The sequence below is a fragment of the Neomonachus schauinslandi genome, chromosome 6, assembly GCF_002201575.2.
Source record: "Neomonachus schauinslandi chromosome 6, ASM220157v2, whole genome shotgun sequence".
NCBI lineage: Eukaryota > Metazoa > Chordata > Mammalia > Carnivora > Phocidae > Neomonachus > Neomonachus schauinslandi.
The window spans coordinates 72,135,785-72,158,885 of record NC_058408.1 but is presented as its reverse complement, the minus strand read 5'-3'; the positions used below and the strand labels follow the sequence as shown (position 1 = coordinate 72,158,885).

The 23,101-nt window shown below is 38.8% G+C and overlaps 1 protein-coding gene across 17 annotated transcripts in view; it reads right to left on the bottom strand.

The window, feature by feature from the left end:
- Nucleotides 1-23,101, bottom strand: part of PCDH15 (protocadherin related 15) — an 813,949-nt gene that overhangs the window by 337,360 nt on the left and 453,488 nt on the right. For 15 of the 17 annotated variants that reach the window (XM_021696071.1, XM_021696072.1, XM_044916450.1 and 12 more), the window contains 2 exons: nucleotides 16,625-16,831; nucleotides 1,144-1,278 (listed from right to left, as the gene is read on the bottom strand). In XM_021696071.1, coding sequence (XP_021551746.1) covers nucleotides 1,144-1,278; nucleotides 16,625-16,831 — 342 coding nt within the window. Of the gene's footprint in view, nucleotides 1-1,143; nucleotides 1,279-5,677; nucleotides 5,699-16,624; nucleotides 16,832-23,101 lie in introns of all 17 variants that reach the window. The other 2 variants (XM_021696069.1, XM_044916449.1) reach the window with 1 other exon arrangement.

Below are 23,101 nucleotides of genomic sequence, written 5' to 3'. Positions count from 1 at the left end.
GGAGATGTGATGTCTTTTTCTGATAATTCACAAAATGACAATTTTTAAAGGACTTATTGCCATTAGTTAATAGTGATACCTTAATTACACCATTAACATTTTAGGAAGGCCTGGCAAACAAAATCAGCATTATAACACTGCCATCTTTGTTCTGAATGACGTCCGAAATCCACTTTGTATCTAAGTTCTAACTGTCAGGTTTCCTGGAATCTCTGGCTCTGCTGCATTCGGTTCTCCAGAAGGAAATCCTATATAAGTCCCACAATCTCTACTTTTCTATCAGCTCATTTTCCACTTATATCCGAATAAAATCTAGCTCAGAAATTTGGATAATACAGCTTTCTTTTCATCTGTATTCACTTCTCAACTGCACTAGTCATATATATATATATATATATATATATGTATGTATATTTCTATTTTATGATAACTATTTGCAATTACAGTTTAATAACCTCCCCTTACCTTTTTTCTTTTTTCTTGATTAAACTATACTAGGATCTCTCCATCAGATAATTCTTTGTTTCAGAGTGTGTGTGTGTGGGGGGGGCGCTCTCCTATGTGTTATAAGCTGCTTAGCAGCATTCTTGTTGTATCCCTCCCTGATGTGAATAGCATCCCTCACAGTAGTGATGGCCAATGTGTCTGCAGATGTTGCCAAATGTGTCCAGGGGATGGGCTTGGGGGGGGCGCAGGGATCATCCCAGTGGAGAACCCCTGGCCTAAACTTATGGCAAAATTTAAAATATAGTAACAAAAAAAACCAACCCATAAAATAAGTTAAAATAAACTATGGGTTAGGAAATAATTCTTTACTTGTGGATTCTGCTGATAACATCTCAAATTTAAGTCAATTATGAGTGTACAGTGAAAAATGAGACCCCTGTTTTCCTGTTTCCATCTTGAACATTATTTTTCCTCTGTTGGAAAGAATGTTAACACAGCTGCACAAACTTATAAAACAGAAAAAGGAGAAATACACGTGAACAATTTTATTATTGATATTCTCAATTCTAAATTCCTTGAAAATATTGTATTTTTTCCTCCTAAATCATTGACTTCTTCGGTTTTAAACAGATATCTCTTTCTGTTACACACACACACACACACACACACACAAATGTGTATACAAAATCTTTTTACCGAAAAAGTGTAAGTCTGCTGTTCTTCCCTGTCCACTGGCTGAAGTAAGGTGAGGTAGCGAGTAATGCCAGTTTGTGTAACAGTGAAGACTGAGGTGTAATCATTCAGGAAAAGGTGAAGCTCTGGGTCTTTCATCTTTGAAAAAAAGAATGCCATTATTTAAAATGGTGAATACATAATGCAGCTATTAGTTCATTAACTGGAGATTCATTTTGCAAATCTATCACAAAACTATGCATGACTGTAGTAAGACTTTCCAAAGACAAGGTAGGTTTCACTAGACATTCACTCATCACTGAGCTGGATTATGCAAAGACAATGACCCCTTTTGTGGAAAACACCATAGCAGAATGAGTACAAGTACAATTAATGTGAGTAAAAGGAAAAGAATAGCATAGATAACAATCCAATTGAATATATTCTTTTTGGTTACTCAATATCAATATTCTCCAGAACTTCGTTGGGCTTGAGAAATAAGAAATAAATGCAAGAAAAGAAAATTGGAGGCCAAAATTTTAGCTGTAGGATTGTACAACTACTTCATTTGTAGTAATAAACTGTACATATGCCTATTATTATTCTGTTCTCACATTTAATGCAAAATAGAAATAAAATTGATTATGTATAATTCACTACCTATAAATATCATGCTTGCTTTTTCTTATTTTAATGCTACAAAGGCTCTCCAAAGGGAAACATAATGTTTATTTTAATTTAAAAATTTCAGATGATTACATTGAAGGTATATGAATTGGCTGCATTGTGTCTGATAAGAGTCCAGAAAGATGACATATACATAAAGAAGGGATTGCAAAAGTTCAAAACAGAGATAATTATGCATTGGCAACCCTTCACAGTTTTACTGCCCTCCTGAAAGATAAGATTAATCTCTGAATGTTGGAGAAAGAACAAGGATGTAAGTGGGGAGGCATGGACTGACGTCTGGTGGTGGAGTAAGAAGGCAGGTGGGGCAGGGAAAAGATTAGTGAGAGACAGGACCACAGACAAGGATTTACGCAAACAACAGAAACAGACATGACACAGGGAGGTGAGGTGTTTCTGTAGGTTTTGACAACTATAAAAATATTATGCACTAAGGGGAGTGGGGGATACAGGCTTCCAGTTATGGAATGAGTAAGTCACGGGGATGAAAGGCACAGCACAGGGAATAGCGTCCCTGGTCCTGTAAGAGCATCATGTGGTGACAGATGGGAGCCATGTGGGTGCTGAGCTTGGCGTACAGAGAAGTCGCATTGCTATGGCGCCCACCTGAAACTCATGTCACAGCACGTGTCAACTAGACTCAAATGAAAAATACACATTATGCATAGCATAGTGTGATGTGTAACTTAATATCATAGATTACTTCCCAAAGTCTGAAATCAGGGGCTGAGGGCAGAGTATAGAGTTTGGAATTGTTAAAGACATGTTCATTTGATTAAAAAATTAGAACTCAACTTTTTTTTTAAAGATTTTATTTATTTATTTGACAGAGAGAGAGAGACAGCGAGAGAGGGAACACAAGCAGGAGGAGTGGGAAAGGGAGAAGCAGACTTCCCGCCGAGCAGGGAGCCCGATGCAGGGCTCGATCCCAGGACCCTGGGATCACGACCTGAGCCGAAGGCAGACGCTTAACCTACTGAGCCACCCAGGCACCACTAGAACTCACCTTTTAAAAATTTCTATGTGAAAGTGAGAAAGTTGAAATGTTTCCTACTATATTAAAAGGTACACCTTATTTGATCCACAGATACTGTAATCTCTATACCTTTTTAAAGATTCAATATGTGTATATTTCAAATAACTCTGAAATGAATGGTTTCATTTGAACCTAACACAAGTTCTCTATTTGTAGTATCTCATTAGGACATAGCATTTAGCTATACTATTGTAGCTTCTACGTCCATTATTGTGATATAAGTCCAGTATGCTACATTTATTGATCCTGGAACAAGAAAAAAATAATACTATAGATAATCATTTCCAATGGTCTCTTTATTATGAAATAAAGTTGTTAAGAGCTGTGAAAGTCAGAGGCTTTCCATTCATACTTTTTCTTTTTTAATTTTTTATTTTAATTCCAGTATAGTTAACATGCAGTATTATATTTCAGGTGTACAATATAGTGATTCAGCAATCCTTTTTTTTTAAATTTTTAAATTATTTTTATTTTTATTTTTTAATTTGTTTTATTAACATATAACGTATTATTTATTTCATGGGTACAGGTCACAGATACTCTCAAACAGGAACCTCAGGCTCCATGTCAGTGTTGTGACCCCCATTGCTCAGCATGGCTAGCAGGGAGGGTGTTTAGATAATCAAGTATGTTAGTTAATAAAAAGTTAAATTGTTTATTTTAAAAAGTAGACTATAAACTGCATGTAAACTCAACATATCTTGAACCATATTTTGAGGTTGCTTCTTATTGCGTACTTTAAGGTCAACTGCAATAAAATCCAATGGTTACTTTTAAATGAGCAGAAAAGTTAGAATGCAGTTTCAATTAACAACAACAACAAAAACTAAGTAAGTATGAGTGCCTGTCATTTTTTAGTGTTTATCCTTGATTTTACCAACCAAGGTAAGATCACTAGGCTGTTAAATTTATATATTTTTTCCTATTCTCTGAGTTTACCCACAATGGTGCCAAAGAACAGCTTCCTTCACTCAGACCTGCAACAGCCAGTAATCCAAGCTGAGCAAGCTGAACAAGCTCTGGTATGGGACTTGACATAGCAAATATTTACTTCCTTCCCTTTATTCAAGTCCTTCAGTCATTCTTTACTTGCTTATAACTGATATTCTCTCTCAATTTCTTTTCTTCTTTTCAACCACACCCTCTGTTAGTAAGTTTGTTAGATATATTCATTTGTATTCTCACCACATGTTGTAGGCATGTTTTTTTTTTTTTTTTTTAATGCCAGGTATTGTGATGGGGTGCAAGACTACAGTGGATGCTGGGTTGTGAGCCAGCTTGTGCATATGTGAGACTGCACAATATGCTTGTGTTACAAACAACGCTGTCCCTTTTCCCAGTTTATGGAAGCCGCAAGATTTTCACTGTCCAATGCTTCCCATTTGAAGATGATATACACACCAGGACTTCATAAACAGACTCTCATATTTTATAACCAGAAACATTAAAGACCTTTTGATAACTTAATTGTCTTCACTTCAAGTCCTGTTGTAATAACTAAAGCCTAAAATAACACTTCTCAGACATGCAGATTATTTTTTTGTAAAAAGATAACATAACACAGAAAGCTATGATTGTCCATGGCATCTTACAGTTCATTCTAATCTGTCCAGCTCAGTTAATCTCTGATTAAATTTTAACTTGTGAATTTTATGAACATTTCACGTAGTAACTTTTTAAAATCTACATATTGGATACATAGATACCATTGGTGATTATCTGGATATTTCTTTGAGGACAAGAATTTAAGAATACAGATTTGGAAATATTCAGCCAGTTATTACTCAAAGCTTAATACTCGGATTTATTTTTAAGGATAATACTAGTTTCAGGTGTGGATTATGAGTATAAATAGACAGATAATGCTCTGGTTTATTATTCTGACAGGGACAATAGATTTCATGTAGTCCTTGTGTCTATAAATTTGTTTAAAATACATATTAGTTTTTTAACTAATTAATATGTACACAAAAGGCTGACTAATAAATGTTCTTTTCCCCTCTGACAAATGGTAATATTATTTTATCTAAAGTATATATTCAGTATATACCATAAGTATATCATTTTATTGATTTGTGTATTATTTTCTGAGAGGGTATAATAAACTCTGATATTCACTCACAGCACAGAAAAAAAAAGAAGGCAAAAGTAAACACATATGCAAATGCAAAGATAAAGAAACACGTGAATGTAAAATTAGAAATTGCATCATATAGAAGACAGACATTCAAATATAACAAGTAATTGGATTTAAAGCCAATTTTGGGTTTCCAACAGGAATCAAAATATTGTCTCATACACACACACAAGCTTATATGTATCCTCATATATATACACATATAACACAGAAATGTGTGTGTTTATGTGCATATGTATACATATGCATACTTACGTGCATACATAAATTATAAAGTGTAACAAGAAATGACAAAAAATTTAATCTCATCTGCCAATTTGAATTGGTCAGCAGTGGTTGTCTTCAGACAACCTTGTTCAAAAAGGTTCAATTCCACACTCAGAATCTTTTAGGAGGAATACGGTGATGGATTATGAACATTTGTCATGACTGCAAAAACATTTAACAATTGAATAATCTTTGTTAAAGTTTATATGCAGTTTGGATTCCACACAATTCATTCTACTCTAACCAATAATATGAGGAACATAGATTTAAATTACATCTACAGGCATATATATATTTAAAGTAGTTGTAGATGTCTTTATAAGTGATAATGAAGTAACTGTCTACTTATTTTAGTAGAAAAGAAAGAGAGCTGGAAATGAACCACAGCAATTCACAAAAGAGCAAACACAAAATAAACACCCAGTACCTACAGGAATTCCACCAGGTGGGACCTATTTACAAATTTAACATTAAGAAAAAAACAATGTAAGCATAAATGACTACAAACATATATACAGCATACAAGTATACACTAGTAAGAAACAAACAAACAACAGCAACAACATTTTCTGGTCCATTTAAACTAATAACTTTTTTCAAGGTGCATTTATGTCTTCAAATTCTGACCTTACATAGAACAGGATAAGAATATGTATGAGGCATATAAGCACAGGATACCTTTAAGAGTGTATTGTATTAGATTCAAGGATGTCTTTATCTTGAAACAGTAGCACTTTATGCAGGGACATGAACCCAGCTGGAATTATAAGTGACTCACTGCCTATAAGCCAAGTGGGTAACCTCTGTAGATTACTAATTCCTGTTATGTATTTTTTTGGAACCAGGATCAATAATCAACTTTCAGTTGTTTGGCTTCTGAAAACCTGGTGGTTTCTGACATCCTCTTGAAAATCTTGGGCATGTCTTGATTTACCCATCTTCTGGGCTATTTTGAAATTATGAGCTAAGAATACTTGAAAAAACACATAAATGCAATTCATATTTTTCTATATATAATATTTGTATCTATATGTTGATACATTTTTCTTAAAGATTTTATTTATTTATTAGAGAGAGAGAGAGAGAGCACAAGAGGGGGGAGCGGGAGAGGGAGAAGCAGACTCCCTGCCGAGCAGGGAGCCCGATGCGGGACTGGATCCAGGGACTCCAGGATCATGACCTGAGCTGAAGGCAGTCGCTCAACCAACTGAGCCACCCAGGCTCCCTGTTGATACATTTTTTAAAAGATTTTATTTATTTATTTGACACAGAGAGAGAGACAGTGAGAGAGGGAACACAAGCAGGGGGAGTGGGAGAGGGAGAAGCAGGCTTCCCGCTGAGCAGGGAGCCCGATGTGGGGCTTGATCCCAGGACCCCGGGATCATGACCTCAGCTGAAAGCAGACACTTAATGACTGAGCCACCCAGGTGTCCCATTATATGTTGATATTTATATAACTATAGAAAAGAAACACTGACACAAATACTTTTTTTACAGTTTTTCAGTTTCACTGTGACCCTTAAGATTCTTTCTGACTCGAAATCCACACTGTTAATAACACCACAACTCACCAATCCCTGCTACTGTGTTTTTGTCTTACTTTCCACTGAGTTGAAGGAAGAAAAACAACTTAATTTTTGGACAAATAACCCAAGTTTGTTCTCTTCTTGTCATATGCCCTGTGGCAAAACTATTCTTGAAGCAACTCAAGAAATTGACTCCTACCATGATGACTTATTTTCATGCCAGATACTGAACCTTCTTTTCTGTTAGTAAAATCTGTATGTGGTGACATGTCTCTGTCTTTATTCTTAAATCCTATTATCCCTATGCTGATTAACTTCACTAATTCTGACATTCAAAAACAGCAAGAATTTACCAGGTAGTAAAATTCTTGCCTGTGAATGCCTGTGAATTAAAAGGGCCTTGAAGTTTCTTTTGTTAACACAGATCTTTAAATAACCTAGCAATGAACATACTTTACTTTTTAAAAATAAACAGTCGTTGGCCTGGAAAAAGACACGATTCAGAAGGACATCAATACATCCTGAAACATATTAATGGTTATTCTATGAATTTATTCTGTGTGCTGCAAATGGAAGCTATAAGGAATACTGGATGAGTTGCAAGAAGGTTAGTTTCAACTCAATATGATGAAGAGATTTCTAGGAATTATTTGTTCAACCACGGAATGGGCCGTACTGTGACACAGATAAATATCACTAGAATTTCTGATGCATATGTTAGATATCCTCATTCCTTTACTCATGCCCAAATGCATGAGCTCATTAAACAATTACTAGAGAGGGGCAGAGCAAGATGGCGAAGGAATAGGAGACCTGGATTTCGTCTGGTCTCAGGAATTCAACTGGATAGGGATCAAACCATTCTGAACACCTACTAACTCAACAGGAGATCGAAGAAAAGAAAAGCAACAATGCTCTGAATAGATAAGCAACCACTACCTGGAACAAAATGACAAGACAGAAAAAATCACCTCAACAAAAAGAACAAGAGGCAGTACCGACTGCCAGGGACCTACTCAATACAGATATTAGTACGACGTCAGAACTAGAGTTCAGAATGATGATTTTAAAGATACTAGCTGGGCTTGAGAAAAGCATGGAAGTTATTAGAGAAACCCTTTCTGGAGAAATAAAAGAACTAAAATCTAACCAAGTTGAAATCAAAAAGGCTATTAATGAGGTGCAATCAAATATGGGGGCACTGACTGCTAGGATAAATGAGGCAGAAGAGAGAATCAGTGATATAGAAGACCAAATGATGGAAAATAAAGAAGCTGAGGAAAAGAGAGATAAACAACTACTGGATCACGAGGGCAGAATTCGAGAGATAAGTAATACCATAAGATGAAACAACATTAGAATAATTGGGATCCCAGAAGAAGAAGAAAGAGAGAGAGGGGCAGAAGGTATAATGGAGCAAATTATAGCAGAGAACATCCCTAATTTGGGGAAGGAAATAGGCATCAATATCCAGGAAGCACAGAGAACCCCTCTCAAAATCAATAAAAATAGGTCAACACCCCGACATCTAATAGTAAAACTTACGAGTCTCAGAGACAAAGAAAAAAACCTGAAAGCAGTTCAGGAGAAGGGATATGTAACTTACAATGGTAGAAACATTAGATTGGCAACAGACCTATCCACAGAGACCTGGCAGGCCAGAAAGGACTGGCAGGATATATTCAGAGCACTAAATGAGAAAAATATGCAGCCAAGAATATTATATCCAGCTAGGCTGTCATTGAAAATAGAAGGAGAGATAAAAAGCTTCCAGGACAAACAAAAACTAAAGGAATTTGCAAACATGAAACCAGCCCTACAAGAAATCTTGAAAGGGGTCTTCTAAGCAAAGAGACGGCCTAAAAGCAACATAGACCAGGAAGGAACACAGACAATATACAGTAACAGTCACCTTACAGGCAATACAATGGCACTAAATTCATATCTTTCAATAGTAATGAAATATAAATGGGCTAAATGCCCCAATCAAAAGACACAGGCTGTGATGGTGGTATAGTGGTGAGCATAGCTGCCTTCCAAAAGACACAGGCTATCAGATTGGATTAAAAAACAAGACCCATCGATAAGCTACTGCAAGAGACTCATTTTAGACCCAAAGACACCCCCAGATTGAAAGTGAAGGGGGGGAAATCCATTTACCATGCTAGTGGACATCAAGAGAAAGCTGGGGTGGCAATCCTTACATCAGACAAATTAGATTTTAAACCAAAGACTGTAATAAGAGATGAGGAAGGACACTACATCCTACTTAAAGGGTCTATCCAACAAGAAGATCTAACAATTATAAATATCTATGCCCCTAACATGGGAGCAGCCAATTAGATAAGACAGTTAATAACAAAAGCAAAGAAACATGTGGACAACAATACAATAATAGTGGGGGGGCTTTAACGCCCCCCTCACTGAAATGGACAGAGCATCTAAGCAAAAGGTCAACAAGGAAATAAAGATCTTAAATGACACACTGGGCCAAATGGACTTCACAGAAATATTCAGAACATTTCATCCCAAAGCAACAGAATACACATTCTTCACTAGTGCCCATGGAACATTCTCCAGAATAGATCACATCCTAGGTCACAAGTCAGGTCTTAGCCGGTACAAAAAATTGGGATCATTCCCTGCCAATTTTCAGACCACAATGCTTTGAAACTAGAACTCAATCACAAGAGGAAAGTCGGAAAGAACTCAAATACATGGAAGCTAAAGAGCATCCTACTAAAGAATGAATGGGTCAAATAGGAAATTAAAGAAGAATTAAAAAAATACATGGAAACCAATGAAAATGAAAACACAACTGTTCAATATCTTTGTGATACAGCAAAGGCAGTCCTGAGAGGAAAGTATATAGCAATACAAGACTTTCTCAAGAAACAAGAAAGGTCTCAAGTACACAACCTAACCCTCCACCTAAAGGAGCTGGAGAAAGAACAGCAAATAAAGCCTAAAGCCAGCAGGAGAAGAGAAATAATAAAGATCAGAGCAGAAATCAGTGAAATAGAAACCAAAAGAACAGTAGAACAGATCAACGAAACTAGGAGCTGGTTCTTTAAAAGAATTAACAAGATTGATAAACCCCTGGCCAGACTTATCAAAAAGAAAAGAGAAAGGACCCAAATCAACAAAATCATGAATGAAAGAGGAGATCACAATCAACACCAAAGAAATACAAACAATTATAAGAACATATTATGAGCAACTCTATGCCAGCAAATTAGATAACCTGGAAGAAATGGATGCATTCCTAGGGATGTATCAACTACCAAACCTGAAGCAGGAAGAAATAGAAAACCTGAACAGACCTATAACCACTAAGGAAATTGAAGCAGTCATCAAAAATCTCCCAAAAAACAAAAGCCCAGGGCCAGATGGCTTCCCAGGGGAATTCTACCAAACATATAAAGAAGAATTAATACCTATTCTTCTGAAACTGTTCCAAAAAATAGAAATGGAAGGAAAACTTCCAAACTTGTTTTATGAGGCCATCATTACCTTGATCCCCAAAACAAAGACCCCATTAAAAAGGAGAATAACAGACCAATATCCCTGATGAACATGGATGCAAAAATTCTCACAAAAATACTAGCTAATAGGCTCCAACAGTACACTGAAAGTGTTATTCACCATGACCAAGTGGGATTTATCCCTGGGCTGTAAGGTTGGTTCAACATCCGCAAATCAATCAACGTGATACAATACATTAACAAAAGAAAGAACAAGAATCATATGATCCTCTCAATAGATGCAGAAAAAGCATTTAACAAAGTACAGCATCCCTTCTTGATCAAAACTCTTCAGATTATAGGCATAGAAGGTACATACCTCAATACCATAAATGCCATCTATGAAAAACCTACAGCGAATATCATTCTCAATGGGGAAGAACTGAGAGCTTTCTCCCTAAGGTCAGGAACGTGGCAGGGATGTCCACTATCACCACTGCTATTCAATATAGTATTAGAAGTCCTAGCCACAGCAATCAGACAACAAAAAGAAATCAAAGGCATCCAAATTAACAAAGAAGAAGTCAAACTCTCACTCTTTGCAGATGATATGATACTTTATGTGGAAAACCCAAAAGACTCCACCCCAAAACTGCTAGAACTCATACAGGAATTCAGTGAAGTGGCAGGATATAAAATCAATGGACAGAAATCAGTGGCATTCCTATACATCAACAACAAGTCAGAAGAAAGAGAAACTAAGGAGTCGATCCCATTTACAATTGCACCCAAAACCATAAGATACCTAGGAATAAATCTAACCAAAGAGGCAAAGGATCTGTACTCAGAAAACTATTAAATACTCATGAAAGAAGTTGAGGAAGACACAAAGAAATGGAAAAACGTTCCATGCTCATGGATTGGAAGAACAAATATTGTGAAGATGTCAGTGCTACCTAGAGCAATCTACACATTCAACACAATCCCCATCAAAATACCATCCACTTTTTTCAAAGAAATGGAACAAATAATCCTAAAATGTGTATGGAACCAGAGAAGACCCCGCATAGCCAGAGGAAGTTTGAAAAAGAAAAGCAAAGCCGGCGGCATCACAATTCCGGACTTCCAGCTCTATTACAAAGCTGTCATCATCAGGACAGTATGGTACTGGCATAAAAACAGGCGCATAGATCAATGGAACAGAATAGAGAGCCCAGAAATGGACCCTCAACTCTATGGTCAACTAATCTTTGACTAAGATGGAAAGAATGTCCAGTGGAATAAAGACAGTCTCTTCAACAAATGGTGTTGGGAAAATTGGACAGCCACATGCAGAAGAATAAAAGTGGACCATTTCCTTACACCACACACAAAAATAGACTCCAAATGGTTGAAAGACCTAAATGTGAGACAGGAGTCCATCAAAATCCTAAAGGAGAACACAGGCAACAACCTGTTCGACCTCAGCCGCAGCAACTTCTTCCTAGAAACATCGCCAAAGGCAAGGGAAGCAAGGGCAAAAATGAACTATTGGGACTTCATCAAGATAAAAATTTTTGCACAGCAAAAGAAACAGTCGACAAAACCAAAAGACAACTGACAGAATGCGAGAAGGTATTTGCAAATGACAGATCAGATAATTCTAGTATCCAAAATCTATAAAGAACTTCTTAAACTCAACACCGAAAGAACAAATGATCCAATCAAGAAATAGGCAGAAGAGATGAACAGACATTTTTCCAAAGAAGACATCCAAATGGCCAACAGACACATGAAAAAGTCCTCAACATTGCTTGGCATCAGGGAAATCCAAATCAAAACTTCAATGAGATATCACCTCACACCAGTCAGAATGGCTAAAATGAACAAGTCTGGAAACGACATATGTTGGTAAGGATGCGGAGAAAGGGGAACCCTCCTACAATGTTGGTGGGAATGCAAGCTGGTACAGCCACTCTGGAAAACAGTGTGGAGGTTCCTCAAAAAGTTGAAATTAGAGCTACCAAACGAATGTAGGGATCCAAAGGGGTACGTGCACCCTGATGTTTATAGCAGCAATGTCCACAATAGCCAAACTGTGGAAAGAGCCAAGATGTCCATCGACAGATGAATGGATAAAGAAGATGCAGCCATTAAAAGGAATGAGATCTTGCCATTTGCAAGGACGTGGATGGTCCTAGAGGGTGTTATGCTGAGCTTATAAGTCAATCAGAGAAAGACATGTATCATATGACCTCACTGATATGAGGAATTCTTAATCGCAGGAAACAAACTGAGGGTTGCTAGAGTTGTGGGGGGTGGGAGGGATGGGGTAGCTGGGTGATAGGCATTGGGGAGGGTATGTGCTATGGTGAGCACTGTGAATTGTGCAAGACTGTTGAATCACAGATCTGTACCTCTGAAACAAATAATACAATATATGTTTAAAAAAAAAAGAAGAAGATAGCAGGAGGGGAAGAATGAAGGGGGGAAATTGGAGGGGGAGACAAACCATGAGAGGATGGACTCTGAAAAACAAACTGAGGGTTCTAGAGGGGAGGGGGGTGGGAGGATGGGTTAGCCTGGCGATGGGTATTAACGAGGGCACATTCTGCATGGAGCACTGGGTGTTATACACAAACAATGAATCATGGAACACTACATCAAAAACTAATAATGTAATGTATGGTGATTAACACGACAATAAAAGATTAAAAAAACCCCGAAATCACCCCTTAAAAAAAAAAAAAACAATTACTAGTACATATTAAGTTCTGGGAACTGTGTTAGATCTTCAGGATACAGAAGTGATTGAGATGTAAGCCCTATCCTCCATTTAAGTTCAAAGAGGGAGCAAGGCACCTACAATGACGTGAATAGTGCAGTAGAGAAATGCATGGAGGAGAGTCATGCAGCTCATCTGGGAGGAAGCGGAGTCTGGGCAAGATGTGTGAATGAGGCCAAGCCTGAGCAGAATTCTAAACACTGAGCTTAAGTTGCCCATGCTGGCTTGGGTAATGAAGGATGGAAGATTTCAAAATGTACAAAACATCACAAACAATGGAAATGAGACGAGAAGCAGGTTGGCATGTGCAGGAGACTACAAGTAGATGCTAAAGGTAACAGGTGAGGCGGGGAGTTTCAGATAATGAGACGGTAGGAATGTTCAGGCATCTAGCGACACTAGCCATTCTCTTGTGCGGGAGATGTGAAGTCACACCAGCATGTTAGGCAGGCTTGTGATACAGTCCCCTGTGAGCTCTTGAAGAGATCACTGTTAGGGGCTGGGTGAGAGAGAGGCCTGAGTCAGAAAAAATTATGAAGGCAGGGACATCAGGAGGCAATTCTAATGAGAGATGAACAAGGAGGGTGATGGTTGTCAAGATGGGAGAAGAAAAGAGAATTGCTGAAATATTCAGAAGACTAAACAGGAAGGATGTGAAGAGCTTCAGTTGTCAGGAGCAAACCGAAATCAACGACTCCCAGGTTTCAAGATTGAGTGTCACAAAGAGGTGCTGTATCTGCTCCTGAAAGGTGGGTCTTAGGGGAACATTTCACATAGTAGAGGAAGGTGGATTAAACTATGGTTAATATTCTGTGGACTTATTTACATTATAGATATATAGGAGCTGTATACAATATTTTAGAAACATTTATAACTAGGAGATTAGAGATACTTGTTCACTTTCAAGGCACCTCACAGCACTCATTGTAGTTAATTTCAGGAAGAGGGTGGGACTACATAAGAAACAAATGGTCAGAACACAGTATTCAATTAGTGACATTTGGCACCACTCTCCATGTGCATGGGGTCATCTATGGGAACTGTCCTCTCCCTGCCCTCCCCACCAGCCCCAAGTGAAGGAGCAGGCCAAGGCGGCAATCGCTGCTCCCATATAACTTTTTGGATCATAGGTGATTGAGCAAAAGGGGCAACTGGTGAATGCAAGCCCCTCAGTGTCATACAACCATCACATGGTAGGACCAACAGTCAAAGGGCGGGTGTCTAACTCCCAAGAACCACAGCCGGCTGCCCCACCCCTGGAAACACTCAGAGCATCTAATAAGCTAACTGGAATTGTCAGCTCAAAGAGTCCAATGCTAATAGTGTTTAGTCCCAGGAGCTCTCCCCACCCACCTCAGTGACACTCTGTAAGTCCCACCATCCTTACAAAGTCTCTTAGAATGAAATCTTAGATTCTTTTAAGTGAATAACAATCCAGAAAAATAGGAATGTACACAAGTAAGTGTAGGGCTTAGTATGCAAACATTCGGTAATATAAATACATCAAGCAAAATAATAATAATAATAATAATAAATATATCAAGTGAGTACAAACATGTACATTTTGCAATTATGGAGAAACTATAACTGCTCTTTTTCTTCAGGATTTAGCTTCTGCTCACCACTGTGTTCATGAAGGTATGACATAAACCATTATAATTTTCCAAATTCACTAGTCACTGCTTAAAGTATGATCACACATTCCAATTTAAAAATGAAAGAAAATCCACACCAAAATTTATGGGACATCACCAGGCCTACAAACTATAGTAGCTTAGCCTATATAAAACGTATTAAGGTGGCTCTAAATTTTCTAGTGAGGATTCACTAAATGAAGACATTCAGGGGATCCTTAACCCCCTAAGCTGGGACGGGAAATTGTGCAGGTATATGCACTTATCTGGAAAAAAGTCTGTAGCATTCATCAGCTGTTATCATAGTCAGGTTAGAGCCAGACCGTAGCAAATAGATAGCGGCTTTCTAGTTTGATGCTTAAAATCAGGGACTTTGTTTCCCATAGACCTTGGCTCAAGGACCATCTCCACCATTTACGAACTCTGTGATCACATCAGGCATTTAAAATAGCTTCCACCTCCCCTTTTGCAATATGGGAAATTGCATCTACTATGTTTGCTGTGAGATTTAAGGAAATTAATGCAAGATAAAGCAATTCCTATATTGTCTGGCAGGCACCAAGAACTCAATGATAGCTACTGTGTAAAACGTGATGAGATGGAAGAGCAGAGGCTAAGAAAGACAGGAACGGTGGATGAGAGAAGAGAAAGCACCGGGAGGCATAACGACATCTGGAAAGAGGAACGTGCACACAGAGTTGTCACATCCTCTGTGGAGTGTCACATGCTTTTTCCGGAAAGAGAAAAAAAAAAAAAAAACTTGGAAAATTCCCTCTTTATTTACTAGATGGATGACAAAGCTCCATAGAAGGAGATTTGGGGGACACCTCACTGCTGTGCTGTCCAATTAGTGACAGGGGATGACTTACACTTAAATTAATTAACCAAAACATTAGCATTCGGTTCTCAGGCTAGTGTCCTGTCCAACGCTGCATGGCCACACAGGGCTCGTGGCTCCGGGAGCGGACAGCCCAGCTGCAGAACATCTCCATCCTCATGGGAAGTCTAACCCGACAGCACCACCAGAGACTGCTAGTCAGGACTTCCCACATTGCAAGAGACAAATCCAACTCAACGTATGTTTAAAAAACAAAAAGATACGTGGAGAATTATGTGGTAGGTCATGGAATTGAAGGAAAATCTTTTAGAGTTCAGCAAAGGCTTGGGGATCTTATAACCTAAACAACAGGACCCCAACAGGTCTCTTTTCTGCCCCTTCTCTCTTGCTGGTGACAGGCTTCCGCCATGTTGCCAGCAAACTCAGCTGTCGCCAAGGTCCTTCCCACTTCTTTAATACATGATGCCAAAGCCTTCCGGCTATAATTCTTCATTTTTCCTTTCCTGGAAGGGCTCTGGCTGGCCTGGTATAGATTTTCTGTCCACTCTTCATAGCCAAAGAGGGACTGAGAAGGTCAGGTAGGCTGACCCGCCCAGCCTGGACCATTTTCCATTGTGTGAGTGGGTGTCCGCATCACCACCACCACAGGCAACAATTTGTGGAGTGGAGGGTCTGAGCATCAGCACAGCCACCAGCAGGTCAGCTGCCCCCAAATAACATAGCATCTGGAACATCCCCCAAATCATACTCCAGAGCTGCCTTCATGTTTTCGTAGACTCCTTGTGTAATGTCATGAGTGTTCCCTATCAGCAACTGTATAAACAGTTTTTAACCCACTATTAATAAAAGAGATTGTCCTGGGGGGTCAGCAAACTATAAATGAAACATTCGTTTTCTTCCCTATACCCAGTATCTGTAAACTGAAAAAAAAAAAAAAAAAGGTCGCTGAATTCAAACATGCTCTTTTTTTATAGTATTCTTGCTGTGAAATGAAATTACAACACTAAGATTCTCATTTATAAGACTCTTATTCACAAGGACTCTGTTCTCTATTCTATACCTCCTGTTGCTAGGTCTTTGTAAAAGTTCCTGTTGACATAAATGTAACAAGACGTGTTAACGAAACAAGGACAACATTTATATTGAGCTTACATCTTCTATATCCTTGTCCAGAGCCACAATCCTCAGAGGGGAGGTCAAATTCAGACTGTCGGAGATGGTTGCTCCCACTGGGGCGGATTCCAGGATATAGCCCTGGTAACTGGGCATCGTGAAATATGGACTCTGATTGTTTTCATCCAGGATTTCAATATGGAGACTGGCGAAGGCAGGAAGAGGATGGCCATTGTCCTGTTCAGCCTAGAAAAGAATTTTTAAAAAGGTTAAAAAGTTATATGTTATCGGATCACTTTTCGTACTATTTGTGAGGATTCTCTTTTGAACTCATGTCATTACAGAAAGAAGAAATGCTTTACCGTTGAGGGGCTCGGGGCCCTTAGAAAGCTTAAATGAGGAAGAGAAAGTCCAGAGAGGCTTCATCACCTTTTTGGTCTCCTGCCCTAAAACTCAGTGTATATTAAAAAATATATATATTAATAATCACTGCAGTGAGTTACTGTATTTGTCATTGAATGTTGTTAGAAGAGATAACTGTGCTTTCATACAGTTAGAAAACCAAGAAACAAAGGTATTTGCTAAACTGTTGATAAAATATGTAAGTACATGAAAAAAAGATTCATAATGTATTATATTTACTTTATTCTCTTCTGTGTCTTCTTGCTCCACATGAATGATCAAATCCCCAAATAATTCATATTTCCATATAAAATTAATAGATTAAGGCTATATTTCTGCCCATGGAAAGTCCTCAAAGCATATTATAAGGGACAGAGATGATTTCAATGAAATACTTTTAATAGCTGTAGAATTTCAAATGTTATTTAATTGCATATGTTATTCAAGTAAAATTAATATTCATGTCCTAGCAATATGTTTGTTTTCCTGTTTTTTTCTGCTCTTCAGTTTAAAAAATTGATGACAATTTACATTTCCAACAAATTTTCTTTCCATGACCACATGGTCATGTTGGGACTTGGGGAAACACCAACCCTTGACTTTCTGTTTTATTAAGAAAATGTGTCTTACTCTATAGCAATCCAAAAGTTTTATCTAAGGGAAGATTTCATCAAAACTGACTTCTAGAAAATTTCCTCCAAATGTTAGGAGAAACCTGGACACAACTCAATAGAATGTACATCTATTAAAATAGATTCAAAGTCTCTGCTGTCAATTTTTATTGATAAGTTTTCCCCATTATTGCAATAGTTGTATTTTGAAATTAACTCCAAGTGAAAGTTAAATATTTTATATTAAATCCTGGAGTGCTTTCCTGGATGAAATAATAACATTTTGGCCATGAAAATTTATAAGTAGTTCAGATAGATACCTCTGATATTTCAATCCAGAGGCAAGAACCTGGGCCTTCTAGAAGATAATTGTGCACTTTCCTCCAATTGTAATTTAGCATTTTCATCAACTAAGAGGGTAATTAACAAATCATAGTGATGTTTGGCTGTACTGGTAACTCTGAACCAAGAAAAATCACAATATTTTTCCCTTCATATTATTATTAATATTGAAGATATTTTGAAGTATCATTTATGCTAATTACTAATTTGAAATTATGGTAATTAATAAACTCACTGTAACATTATGTTATTTAAAGCATTGATAAAACTACCTATTTTTGTTTTTTTAAAATATTTTGAATAACTCTAATTCAATGCATTAGGTTCCCTCTATAATGTTATGTCATTTATTTTATGCTTTTGAATTTTCTTTGGGAACAGACCGCCAGAGTGGTCCATAGAGTAAAATGTTCATGAGCTCCGCTTCGCACTGAGGACAACAATCCTGAAATAATGTGTAGCCTTTTCTGGAATGATGTATTCTTTTCACATGTAGCCATATGTGCTGCTGACACCATGGGTGGCTCCTTCTGCATCCAGTGGTTGTGATTAATTTGTGCTGAGCCATGGATGCTCTTCTAGGAGTCCCCTCTGCGACACCCAGCGGGCTCCCTGAACACAGCTGATCGGGGTGAGAGGTACAGTCTATGACCAGAAAACATTGCTTTTATACTGGATGAAACCAATTGGTCTGTATGGGGTTCCGACCCAGCAGCTGTGATCTGATTAAAGCAGGAGTAGTTCGTACACACAAATCATTCTGAACAGGACCTTTTCTCTCTCCCTTTCTTTTGTAGCTAATTATCCCAAAAGCCATTATGTCCTATCCATATGGACATACTAGTGATATCATGAAAAGTCACAAAATCTATCATTTGTTCTCTACCTGCCCCCCGCCCCTGGTCCCAATAAACACACACCAACACACAATTTATGGATGGAGAGAGGAAAACAAAAAGCCAAATTTTATCACAGTGAAAGAAGCTTATGTTTTACATTCAGCTCATAGGTTGTTAATTTTTACTGCCAGCTGTGAAGCTAGGAAAAACATGTATTATCTGCATGATGAAAACAAAGTAGTCCAATGAAAAGGAAATAAAACTCAAATTAGATCTATGGGAACAATCTAATTCTGCATATCTTTAAATGTAACATGTGAAATTCTGTTTTAACTCTTGCATTAGTTTGTTGTTAATAGGGTTGATATGTTTGGATTGCTATTACATACCTCATCCGATTTCGGTGTTTCAGGGGTGCTAACCAGGTATCTGTCTTCAAGGTCCACGTTCTTAATCCCTACCCTATTTTGTATACCCCTCTCTAAATGCAAAAACATATTCTTTTGTGTTGATGAAGAAGCAGAAGGATGAGTTTTAAGTTCAAGGCCACATCACATGTAAGTAACAGACAGACAAGCACCCAAACTCAGGTGTCTAGATTTATGAGAGACTACACAGGGAAATTCACCCCATGTTTCTCCAATTCAGAGAATGCAAATGAATATACAAATATAAGATGGATAGAATAAATTAGTGGCAGGAAAGAATATTAATAACATAGATACTCCAGATTAATTAGAGGTAAAATATGGCACTTAACACAAATTAATACTATTATACTCTGCAGTGAGACCATGCATCAAACCTGTCATCCGATCCTCTCTTCTTCTAAACAATATAAATAGGAATTCTCAAAAATCTGACTTATTCTGTTCCCCTGTAATGAGTGGTGAATGAGATGTAAAGCACAAAAAAACAGGTCAAGTGAAACAAGGTGGGGTTTTTAAAAAATCACTTCATCCCATAAAGATAACTTTATTTATATCTACAGAGTCTGTAGTTACAAGTTAAACATTGTATTTAAAAGTCAGGTTTTGTTTGGAGAATTTCTGGGCATGAGTCCCATTTTCAGTAATGAAACTAAAAGCCAAGAAAGCGGAAGTATAAGAAAAATACGCTATTTAGTTACTTTGGAGGGTAAAACACTGAAAGAAACAAACTACTCCATTTTCAATATTAAAACAAGGAAGTGTTGATAATCTCTTCGCTCGCTGCACCCGAGGACTGAGAACGCAGAATAACTTTTCTTGCTGGTGGGTGGCAAGCAATTTCACAAATCCCACCATCTCTAATATGAACCCTTTGAAGTAGATAGAAGGATTTAGGGGAGAAAGGGAAAGTGGGGGAGATGATCAAGACATATAAATGAATTCTAGGAAAGAAGAAAGAGATCATTTTCTCCTAGGCAGTCAGGAGATCTTTGTCGTGCACCTGTAAGATGCACTTGTCACACCCATGTGTTCACCGCTGTGGGTGTCCCTCCTCACAGGCGTCCCCAAGCCCGCCCCGGTCAGGCTCCACCCTGGCCTCACACAGCTGTCCTTGTCAAAACCATCAGGTCGCCAACACTGATGAAAGCAGGATTTAGTCTCAGGCCTTATCCCTGCGAACTATCTTCAGCATTTCAAGCACCGTTCACTACTAGCCTTTCCAGCAACACTTTATCTTGGTCTCCTGCCAGCTTCTCCTCATTCTCTTTTGCTGATCTGTCCCTTTCTCCATCACACCTGACAGTGGGAGAGGCCCGGGAGGGAGGGCTGGGCTGTCTCCTTCTCCTCCCACCCAGGTCCCGGTGGATGCTGTCTGCATGTCATTGCCTGAGAAATGTCAGTAACGCCGTTGACTCCCAACTGACCTCTCCTGCCTATCCCAGTGTCTATGCCCACCTCACACCTCTGCGTGGGGATAGATGAACTTTTCTAATGTGAGCTCTGCCGAGGGGTGTTCTCACCCTCACAAACCCACTCCATGGTTGTTTACGATTCATGGCAGCCCATTCTTCCACCTGCTCAGGCCACCTCCACTCCTGCCTCTGCACACCTCACGGTTAATCCACGAGCACACTTTATTGACTATAAACTTTAAAATATGGGGCGCCTGGGTGGCTCAGTCAGTGAAGCGTCTGCCTTCAGCTCAGGTCACGATCCCATAATCCTGGGATTGAGCCCCGCATCGGGCTCCCTGCTCAACGGGGAGTCTGCTTCTTCCTCTCCCTCTAAAGTTCCCCCTGCTTGGGCTCTCTCTCTCTCTCTCTCAATGTGTCGAATAACTAAATAAAATCTTTTTAAAAAATCACTTGTGGAAAAAAATAGGACATATATCACATTTAAAAGTAAAATAAAATATAAAATATAAGCAGGATCTAACTACTTCTCACCTCCTCCCTGGTTACCACCCTGATCCCACTACCACCATCTGTCCCCTGATCATTTTAACTTCTCTGTCAGTATCCACCCTGGCCAGGAGCCCACGCCCATAATGGGAGCCAGGCTTTCATGAAAGAATAGCCGGATTGGGTCACTTCTCTCACCAAAGCCTTCAAGGACTTCCATTTCTCCCGGGCTTCCATCATGTTCCTGTCCTTCTCACTCAGTGGGCTCTGTCCCTCTCCTGGACCCCACGTTCCTCTTCAGTCAAGCCTTCAGGCGACACAGGTTGCTGTTCCTCAAGCCTGCCTCTCCCAGATAAGCACAAGCTGCTTATTTGCATCAGTAGGAGGCTGACTCTGAAACCAGGCACGCCCATGCTGCCCAGGCTTCACGCACCCCTCATTCCCACTTCTTTTTTTTTTTTTTTAAAGATTTTATTTATTTATTTGACAGAGAGAGAGGGAACACAAGCAGGGGGAATGGGAGAGGGAGAAGGAGGCTTCCTGCGGAGCAGGGAGCCCGATGCGGGGCTCGATCCCAGGACCCCGAGATCACGACCCGAGCCGAAGGCAGTTGCTTAAGCGACTGAGCCACCCAGGTGCCCCATCATTCCCACTTCTGAATGCAACTTGCAAGCAGACCTGAGGAAGAGGGTTTGCTTTGGAGAATTTTGCTGGAAGGCTCAATTTATACTTCCATTTTCTTTTTTTGGTTAGCAATTATACTCACTTTTTCCTAACCGATTTAGATTATTAAAATCTATTTACTCACATTTTCAACCAATTAATTTATCTGTTAGCATCAACAATCTTACTAGTTTACACCTTTCCAAGAGCCAGGCACTGAGACACGCCTGCCTTGGGATTCAAACAAGAATGTCTTGGACTTTTATTTGAAAGGAAATGCTTATGAAAGTCTGAACATTTCCTTGACAACACATTGTTATTGAATTCTCTCACAAGTGGAAAGTGTGTGGTTGTGCAAAGTATACCTCAGAGGTCAGCCTCAGTAAAAAACTAACAAAAGGAAAGGTGCAGAACACTATTATGATTCTGATACAAGATATGACACTTCAATGTGATCATAAAAACAATTTAAGCACTGCCTGGGTGGCTCAGCTGGTTGAGTGCCTGACTCTTGATTTCGGCTCAGGTCATGATCTCAGGGTTGTGAGATCGAGCCCCACATTGGGCTCTGTGCTTAGCGGGGAGTCTGCTTGTCCCTCTCCTTCTGCTTCTCCACCCAGCGTGTGCTCTCTCTCTCAAATAAATTAATAAATACAATCTTAAAAAAAAAATTTAAAACAGACAAAAGTAATTTATATTGTTATAATCATCCAGTTGGGGTCCTTGTGTGTGAGGGGAAGTGGCCAGGAGAGGGTGGTGAGACATCTGGGTGTTCCTAATACCCTTTTTTTTTTTGTATATCTGGGTGCCTCAATTTGTGAAAACCCATCAAGAGGGACAGTTTTCAATAAAAAGTTTACTAAAACCTGCTATATACTTGCTCTCCCAAAATGTGCACATAGGCTGCCCCTCCTCCCACCACAATGAACTGGTAAACTAGTTTGTGGCCACTAGTTTACAGTAAGGTAGTTAACTAATTTATGGTCACTCAAGGACAAATGATGCAGCTTAATAAAGTGTGATCTAGGAAGTGACTGGAACAGCCAACATTATAAGGATATTTAAACATTACGGACGCTTGCCTCTTCCAATCCATCATTTCATTAAAGGCAGGCTCCAGAAGTAGACCCCGCCTTCTGTACTTTCCATCAGTGTTTCTCAAACACTGAGGTTTCTAAAGCCCTTCTCGTCCGATGCCTCCATGTCTCACGTGAGGTCCTTGTTAAGGCACATTCCTGGGGGCTCAGTCAGGCTTTCTGACAGGTACTTATTTGTCTGTTTCCTTAATTATTATTTTAATGTTACCTGCCGTACTGGGTTCCAAATG